Here is a 9,272-nt window from a genome sequence, read left to right on the forward strand (position 1 = left end):
AAGTTCTTTTTGTGCACGTGAAGCGTTTGCTTTAGGAACATGGTGGGTATATCTGAGTCCCGATCTTTCCACGGCCACCTTAAGAATATTTTGAAACAGCGGGATTGTTCGTAATACGTGCATAATAACAGTTCTGACCATTCGGGGGTTTTAAGATAATGTAGTTTGAGTCGAGTCGAGCTTTTCCCGTGTCGTTCTCTGTGGAACGGAACCCGCGGTTGCCATCGGGCGAGAGAGCAGAGTGCAGGGCGGCAAGAGAAATGCTCAGGTGAAGTTTAACTTCACATGAATTGTTACAAAATTCAAGCGAGGACATTCCGATGCGTTGTGAATCTGAAATCGGGGACAAATGAGAGGATTTCCTAAATGAAATCCGGGCAACCGAGGGAAGCTTTGAGTAGTCATTTGGATTTTAACACATTTAAATTGGGATAAAGGTATACGAGAAATACAAAGTTGTAAAGTTATTACTAAGGTCTTCCATTTGTAGACATATTGAGTAATTTAAAAACTTCACACAGGACTGAACTAGTTAGAAAAGTGATCGAAAATAATAAAAAGAAATTGAATGAACACTTGGGAAGACGGGCCGGTGGCAGAATACGAGCCTTAACTTTTAAGTAACCCTCAACTAGAAAAATAAATAGAAAGTTGGAAAGGCCTGAGGGAAGGGTAGAAAAGCCAACCTGCTTTTGCGGTTTTAGGAGAGCTGTGTACTTCCTCTTCAGACTCCTCCTTTACAGGTAGGTTTATGCCCTCTTAACCTTTTAATAAAAAGTGTGCCAAAACAATACATTTACTGGAAGTTTGTCATTAAAGTAGACTTTTACCACCGATTTGTAGGATATAACCAGTGATCCATACTATATGGACAAGGTGTGGATTTTCCCACTGATCAGGTAGAGAGATTACCCCCTGCTCCCCCACCGCAGACACAACACACACTGTGGAACGGGGAGAATAAGTATCGGCCCGAGTGGTGATACCCGTTCTGTTAAACACTTTGCTTTAGGAGAGAGTTTCCGTATTATCAATCCCGATGGCGAGGCTTTCAGTGGTAGATGATTCTGAAGAAGCATAAAAAGTTAGAGGTGGCGGTAACCAATCAGCTCACATTTAGGCTAAGTGTATCCTTGAAGATTCTCTTCACCCCACTGGCTGCCATCCCCAGCCCCTTCCCTTAGGGGCGGCCACCACCCTGACATTGTGAACGGTCTTCTGCTTGTTTTGATACGCCCACACCTGGATAGATTCGCATATATGGTGGTTTTATGGTAGGTTCGTGTGTTTACTTCTTTGACCGTCAGACCACATCTCTCTTTCTCTCTCTCTTAAAAAATCTTTACACGTAAGAAGCGAAAGAAAGGAATCGAGAGCACAGAATCCAGTGTTGAAGATATGGAATGCTCAGATACACAGACAGAAGAGGCCACACAAACCCGTAAGTTGAACAGTCTTGCCTGTTAGCTTTCTCCTTATGTAAGCACAGATTGCATTTCCTTCCACTCAATAAGAGGTTCACTTACGGTCGTAACATTTTGGTTGTCTAATAAAATACTATGCAAGAAGAGCTCGTGTTTGTGGAGTGTGGTCACAGTGTCCTCTGTACATACACCGTATTATTTGCTGTCCATCGTGATCATGAAGTTGGGGCGGGAGGTGCTCTCATTTTGCATCTAGGGAGCCCACGACACGGAGCGTTCGGGTGCCGGAGCCAGAACTCTGTCTTCCATTTCCGCACATTGATCTACGGAACGGGGTGAGCGGACTGTCCGGACCGGGCGAGGAGTTCCTGGGCTTACTGCAGCTGCCGAGCCCCACTTGCCTGAGCCGTCCGAGCGCTCCCAGCAAAGTGTGCCAACTCCTCGTTTCTCTGGACGAGTTGGGACGCGAGGAGTTAGAGCCTCGGGTCGTCACCTTTCAAAGCTCTTGAAGCAAAAAGCAAAGTCTACAGTCGTTTCCGAGGTGGCTTGTAGGCTGGTGCCGAAGGCTCCCGCAGTGCGGGGCGGTGCCAGCGTTGGCGTTAGGAAGGTGGCGCCCGCAAAGGGCGCAGCGAGGGCGGGCTGCGGTGTGGTCGGCTTCGAAAACGGCGCACCTGTGGGTGGCTCAGGAAAAGGGGCACCTGGTCCAGGTTTCACAAGAGGGGATTTGGTGGACTCGGTGAAGAAATTCAGTGCTGGAGTGGTACCATTTGTTTCTTTTTCCAGACTTCTATCTCTGCCTTTTGTTGGTCCTGAAACAACGTTTCTGGATTTCTAATAAAGGCTTTTTTTTTTTTTTTGGCAAAAGTTGTGTTAAAGCACAAGTGGCCTATTGAGTCCAGCCAGGGATGTGTCCTACCTTTCCTTTGAGAGTGTCACCTGTGTATGTGTGGACGGCAAACACTCGACTTTCAAAGAGAACCCTTTTCGCTCCGATTCTGTTAACATAGTCTTTATTATGTAGTATTTATTGAGCGCGCATCCTTAGGTTTATCTGAATTTACCCCAGAGGATACTGGGGGCATCCAGAGGGGGAGGACAGAACCTCACCCTGGAGGCTAAAGGTTTCGAAGAAGTTCCTCTCTCTGTTCTGCAGCCGCTTCCATTTCCTCATTTCCACCCTCCCCACCTCCCGTCTTGTCCGTGTTTTACTAGGAGGTGAGGAGCCCCGAGGAGCGGTGCGTGGAAGCCTGTCTCAGCCAGAGACTAGCAGCAGCCATGACAGTGAGTGGGGGGGACATTGAGGAGCATTTATAAAGATAGAACAATATTCTTAAACAAAAATCCCTTAAATTGCAAAACGGGCAGTATGAGCTGAGCAAAGGGCCTACGCTGTCACAGTAAGGTTGGTGCCCGTTTAGACCAAAGCGGACTCAGTTGTGCGTGGAGAAGACTCGGGCCCCTCTTGACTGCCTGCGGGTTGTTCGTGACCTGAACGTGGCTTAATGAGATACAGAAGTGATTTTAAATTCGCCTGTACCCGGGAACAATGTTTTTTATACCTAAAATTTTTGATTTAAAGTCCTTAGAAGAGTGTGGACCCCGTTGCAAATTTAAGGAGAACAATCCAGATTTTTTTGTTTTGATTTAAAAAAAAAGAGATAAAGAATAATCAGATTCTCCTTTATTCCTATAAACTCTGCATTGCTTAATGCTTAAATGTTCTTTCTCTTCTCATTGCAATTCATCTTTTCCCCGAAAGTATAGGGCTAGTTAAGGTATTTTACTGTCTAAATATTCACAAATGAGAGAACTATTACCTGAGATGGTAAAATGTTATTGCTTCTGGCAAAAAAAAAAAAAAAAAAAAAAAAAAAAAAAGCCAAGCGTTCATGGAAATATAGATTTATATTTCATCATTTTAAAGTAACTTGAAGAAGGAGGCACATTATTATGTTTGGATTTTGTTTTAAAGAAATATATAATACAATTCGGTGACTTCTGTGTTTTAGAGCTGTTAAGATTTTGTGTCATAAATGTGTTTCAAGAATGGTTACCTCAAACAGCAGCTTTAGAAATGTCAGTTTCTTCATTAACAATTTTATTTTCAAACACAATTTATGGTTTACAATATGGTAAGAGATTTCTCTCACTGTGCGATCTTTCAGGATGCTGTGCCTGGCAGAGTGGGAGCAACTTTCCTTTAATATCTATTTAGACCGTTTTAAAAACGTGTATAATTTTCTTGATACACCTAAACTCATTTTGACTAGTTGGGGGTCTATTGTGTAAGAACACATTCTGAAAGCTTTCAAAATGTGTATTGTGTGGGTTTTCTCAAAGAAAGAGAGGGGGTGATGGGGTGGTTTTCAAGAAGAACAGAGGCCTCTAATCCTTTTATTTTTATGCAAGGCATAATTTTTACCAATTGAGAAAATTTGGTTATTTGCTGCAAGTAATTTTTCCCCCCACAAAATGATAAGCCTTAAAAAGCCATGCATATTCTGGCATTTCAAAACCATGCCAGTATTTCAGAATTGTACTAAAAATTAGTTAATGTAGCCATGATATTTATGGCTGGTGTGCTTTGTCCCTCCCGTTCATGAAAGGACAGTACTCCACAGTCTCTTCTCTTGTTAGTAGTATTTGTGAAGTGCCTCGAGTTTTAGTCCATTCTTGTCGAAGCCGAGGCAAGCAGGATTTATGTTTACCTCTCGAGTATCTGTGATAAAGTTAAAAAAAAAGGGGGGGGGATATTTTAAGGCAAAGAAGCCCCCCACTTGTTTCTTACTTCTGCATTAATAAAATCATAGAAGAGTACCCAAACTTGTATTTTTTCATTTTCCATATATTAAATTTTATGCATTAGTCTTACAGCTGGACCTTTTACCAGTGGGAATATATTGTGAAAATGGGTATATTTTTAAAAGAGATGAGGAGAGGAAAAATACCGTTTCTGCCACAATCATAATTGATTGTTAGGGAAAATACTGAATTGATACATGCAGCAAAGACGCCATGTTGCAGAATCCTGATTATATAACAAATTCCAGGTGGTGGTAGTGTTTGTAGTTGCAGTGGAAAATCTTAAATCTACACTGAAGGGAATCAGCAGCAGTGGTATTTAAGAGTCAGGTGACAAATTAGGATGTTAACGAGAATAATACTCTTTGAACATCATAGTAACTATTGTTAAGTGTCCTCTGTAACATGACGATAGATTCCAGAATTTATTGAAAAGTAGATGTGCTACAGTACTGATTATTGACCTTGCCTTTGTGATGTCCCATTGTGCCAGCGTCTCCCTGCCACTACAGTCTTCGTTTCTGTGCAAAATTAATCTCAAAATTCTTGAATAACAAATGAAAAATCCACCGTGGGATAGTTTTTATATACCAGAAAAGTTGAAGAAAAAGCTTACAAGTTTAAGCCAGCCATATAGTCTAAGTATTAACAGTGGCAGGAAAAAAAAAAGATATTCACGTAATCTTGAAGTTTGCTCTAATTGAAGTGTATGGCGATTAACTAAAAACTGGCACTTGGAAAAGTAAAAAAACACTGGTCTTTAAACGGATCTTCCACATATGTAACTGAACAAAAAACCTTTAGAAATTGTTTAATAGAAGACGTGTGGTAAATGCCTTGTCCTCGATTCAAAGGGCGTTTTGTACGTTTCAGAAAAGAAGTTATTGATCTGTTGGTGACTGCTTTCATTGATTAATTATGGGCGACCCGCCGCCCCTCAGCCGGTGCCGCTGCTCGTTTCCTGGCAGAGGGAGGCGCGAGCCAGTGGGAAGGCACTTGGTTTGCCGGGCACTAGGCAGCCGGGATCAGGTTTAGACGCATCCTTCCCACTGCTGTGCCCTCCTTGGAGCTGGAGTGGGGGTGCTAGGTGGGAACCGAGTCTCCTCGGTGAGGTGGATTCCCGCAAAGAATTCTGCCTCCGGTGAAGAATCACCGATTTATCCCAGCTCAGGAGTAGATGGGTAGGAACCGTCATGAGGTACTTAGACCAGTGTCAGGCCTGAGGCTTCTTTAGAAGGCTGCTCAGTTGGGATCGATTTCATTCCTGGTGGAAAAGCCTTCGGGTTTTGGAATGGCCCAGGCCTCTCCTGCCCGCAGAGTATGTAGGTAGCAGGCTTTGCAGGGCAACACATTTTATCATTTTACTCTTTGCTTTTCGCAACATGCGTTAGTTCATCGTTGCCAAGAAATGAATGCCTGTCTTGTTGCTATAGCTTACATTAGCAGTTACTGTATTTTAAATTGCACAATAAAAATTTGGGGGAGAAATATTTCAGTGCCCTTGTAGATTGGATATGTTTTACCAGTGGGAGAGTTCTAATGTACTGGAAGATGTCGGCGTATCTTTTCGAGTATTACCAAATGGACACAATTTCCTAAGATTTTGAGGCTGTTAACCAGCGCCTTTGTGTATGACTTTCATCTCCACAAATCGTCATAGTCAATTAGATTTTTAAATATGGAAAAGTATATAAAAATGCATGTATTTCTGATCTTTAGGTTTGGCAAGTTAATGATTTGAATTTCTTTGTTTTTTGTCTTCAAGGTTCGAAAGCCAGGAAGAGAGTCCAGAAGTAAACCAAATGCTGTCAGCTGATTTTTTCTTTTCTTCCTCTCGTTTGACTCTCTCCTCTTTTTCTATTTTCAACGTTTCATTTTCATGGGAGTCTTTTAGCGTAGGGCTAACCATGAAGTACCTATGTCTTTGAAAAATATGAACTTTTTTATTAAGTACTTTGTACAATTTATTAAAGGCCAATTGATAAAATTTAAAATCTTTAGGTTATACTCTTGGAGCTATCCCAGGCTGTGTGTGTTTGAGGTTCTGGAGCAGACAGGAGGAAAACTACCATGCTGTGTACTTTTCAGATCATTGTACGTTGCCCAGAGTGTCTAAGTGTGCTTAGACCAAGTCCTTACCTTGAAGGAAGTAACAGCCTTAAAATAAAAGTCTCTTTTTGCGTGATAACAAATACACCATTTGTCGTGGCCGTAAGATTTGGATCGTATTGATTTTGTTCAGTTCCGCGGGCATTTATTGAGCAGCTGCCGTATGAAACAAGAGGACCAAAGAAGGGAAAGGGTTATGAAAGCAAAGGTGGGGGAGTAAGTAGGCCTGTGACAGATAAAACACAAACATTTGAAAGTTAGATTCCGTGACAACCAAGTCAGCACGCAAGGTGCACGAGAAGAAAACAGGTGACAAATTGGCAGGTTGGGGGCATGATCAGATGTATCGCCTGGCTTCTTTTAAGGAAATCCTGTGAAACAAACAGACAAACAGACAAAGCAAGCTTACTCATTCACAGGAGACCATCTTTCTTGCAAGTGTCTTTTTTGTGGCAAATAACGTCTGTGCAGTAAACCAAGCGTTGAGAGTTGCGGTGATCAGAAATTTTAAGATTTGGACCTTTTGTAGTTGCCTTGGCAATAAAAGCTTGGGACTTAAACATTTATGAACAATTTCAAAGTTCGCTTTGTTGCAGAACTTGGAATTAGACTGTATTTTCTAGAGAGTGGTACACCTCACCACTTAACGGTGCATCCAGTATTTTTAGATGCTGTATAGACATAACTTTTATTTAAATATTTAAGCATTAAACATTTATTTTACTATGTATTCAGAACGTAAGTATAGCACATTAAACTGGTGATTTCTCTATTGCTTAGGACAAGCCGGCCTAAAGTAGGCATTTTTGTTTTTAAAAAAGTGAGTTGATTTGAAGCAAATACTAAATAAATAATAGTACAGGTGGAACGCAGGCAGATCCAAATTGTCAGACAGCCCTGAGCAGCTCTGAACCAGCACTGAGATTTGAAAACTTTGGCTTCCTGATGTGGGTGTTCAGTTGTGGAAAGAAGCGTTTATGACTGTAGTGGTCAGATGCTGAGAAACGCAGAACAGATCTGCAGACTTTCCCTTGCAAGCTAATCTTTTAAATACCTCCTGAAGTTCCCGAGCTGTGTGTCTTTGCAGAATCGAGAACTCGATTTTGGGCAGAGCCTCCTCCTGTTTGCTGTGGGATGTCAGATTTTAGTGCTCATCAGTGTTACGGTCCCAAGTTTATTTGTAACACCTAAATCAACTCTCAAGTTCTGTTTCAAACACATTGACGCTTAAAATAGGATCAAATGTGTGTGGTGTGTTTTTGTGTATATGCCTTAGCCTTTTTTTTTCTTTTCCAGAACACAAAAACATAGCAAAACCTGTTGGTTAAATATTAAGAAAACAAATATTTCTTCACATATTGTTTTTAGCAAGTGCTGGCATTTTCTCGAATGTTACTCTGTTGGCAGGGCTTCAGGAATTAAAAACTAGTAGCCATAGTAGCCAGTTGGACCCATCGGCCGCGTCTCCTTATTCTGCTTTCTTCTTTCCTGCCTTACTTTGGTTTTTCTTATGCTCCCTTTATTCGGAAGAAAAAAAAAAGATTGAGTAACCTTGTTGTTCCAAGTTTTACTTTTTTTTTTCTTCTTGCCTCTCTCAATTCTATCTTTACCCTTTTTATCTTGTCTCATTTTTCTTTCCTTTCCAACACGTGTTTTGGTGGACTTCACCAGCCTTGGTTCCTTCACAACCCCGCGACCGTGTTGCGAGAGGTGTTCCCGGCACCGCGTGGCCCTGCCTTCTCTGCCATTTTCCTAGGTTGTTAGTGAGCCGAGGGTTTGACACCTGTGCCAAGCTCTTGTCCATCACACAGTGGGGGTAGTGTGTGTGCTACGTGTTCTAGAAAGCAACCGATAAATCTTCGATAACCAACTAAGCCCTGAAGTAAAATAGCTTCTAGGTCTTCTTCAGTAGTGATCTCTTTTTTTTTTTTTAATTTTTTTTTAATGTTTATTTATTTTTGAGACAGAGAGCATGAACGGGGGAAGGTCAGAGAGAGAGGGAGACACAGAATCGGAAGCAGGCTCCAGGCTCTGAGCTGTCAGCACAGAGTCCGAAGTGGGGCTCGAACTCACGGACTGTGAGATCATGACCCGAGCTGACGTCGGACGCTTAACCGACCGAGCCACCCGGGCGCCCCAGTAGTGATCTCTTAAGACAAATAAAATGCTAATAGGCCAGAGCTATAAAATCCCAACTATTTTTTTGAATTACTAAATTAAATGTGCATATAAAGGCCTGTGTTGCGAAGCAATAAATCAGTGGTAGAAATATAAATAAATTATGTTTTTTATGTGTGTGTGTTTATATGTAGTTGAGCGGTATGTGCTTGATTATCCCTTAAAATTCTGTTTTGTTGGCGCTATTCTTGTGATTATGAAAATTTATTAATGATACCTGGTCACTGTAGAAAATTTAGAACACACGGACAAATATTAAACGACAAACCAGCCGTACGACTCCCACCCACAGGCAACCACTCTGAATGTCTGGACACCTTTTCTTCCAGTCTTTTCTATGCATTTTTATCTTCAATAAGTATTGTGCTTTATATAAAACTCCACGTATTGCTTTTTAAAGCTCGAATTAAATACTTGCCATGCCATTTCAGATACTTCATGAATATAATTTTTATGTTTCTATATTTTTTTTTTGTGGATTTATGACACTTTCCTGATCATTTCCCTAATATTGGACATTTAAGTTGTTTTTAGTATTGAGATATTTAAGTAATATTCTTGATCAAATTGGGCAGAAACCTTTGTCCACATCCCGAATATTTCTTTCGACTTTCGGAAGGCCACCACTGAGTCAAAGACCATGAAAATGGAAGGTCACCGGCGCATGTTACCAAGTTGCTTTGCAAAAATCCACCAGCCCGTGCTTTGCCCACTAAATCAGGGCGCACGACTTAGATTTGTCATCCTTCAGTATTACTA

The 9,272-nt window shown here is 41.4% G+C and overlaps 1 protein-coding gene across 4 annotated transcripts in view; it reads left to right on the top strand.

Annotated features, from left to right (window-relative positions):
- Positions 1–8,256, top strand: part of VRK1 (VRK serine/threonine kinase 1) — a 77,804-nt gene extending 69,548 nt beyond the window's left edge. The window contains exons 12-14 of one of the 4 annotated variants that reach the window (XM_042944242.1): positions 1,357–1,441; positions 2,637–2,705; positions 5,992–8,256. In XM_042944242.1, the coding sequence (XP_042800176.1) occupies positions 1,357–1,441; positions 2,637–2,705; positions 5,992–6,023 (186 nt within the window). In that variant the 3' untranslated portion in view covers positions 6,024–8,256. Of the gene's footprint in view, positions 1–1,353; positions 1,442–2,636; positions 2,706–5,991 lie in introns of all 4 variants that reach the window. The other 3 variants (XM_042944240.1, XM_042944241.1, XM_042944243.1) reach the window with 3 other exon arrangements.
- Positions 8,257–9,272: the final 1,016 nt, after the last annotated feature.

Source organism: Panthera leo, chromosome B3, assembly GCF_018350215.1.
Source record: "Panthera leo isolate Ple1 chromosome B3, P.leo_Ple1_pat1.1, whole genome shotgun sequence".
NCBI lineage: Eukaryota > Metazoa > Chordata > Mammalia > Carnivora > Felidae > Panthera > Panthera leo.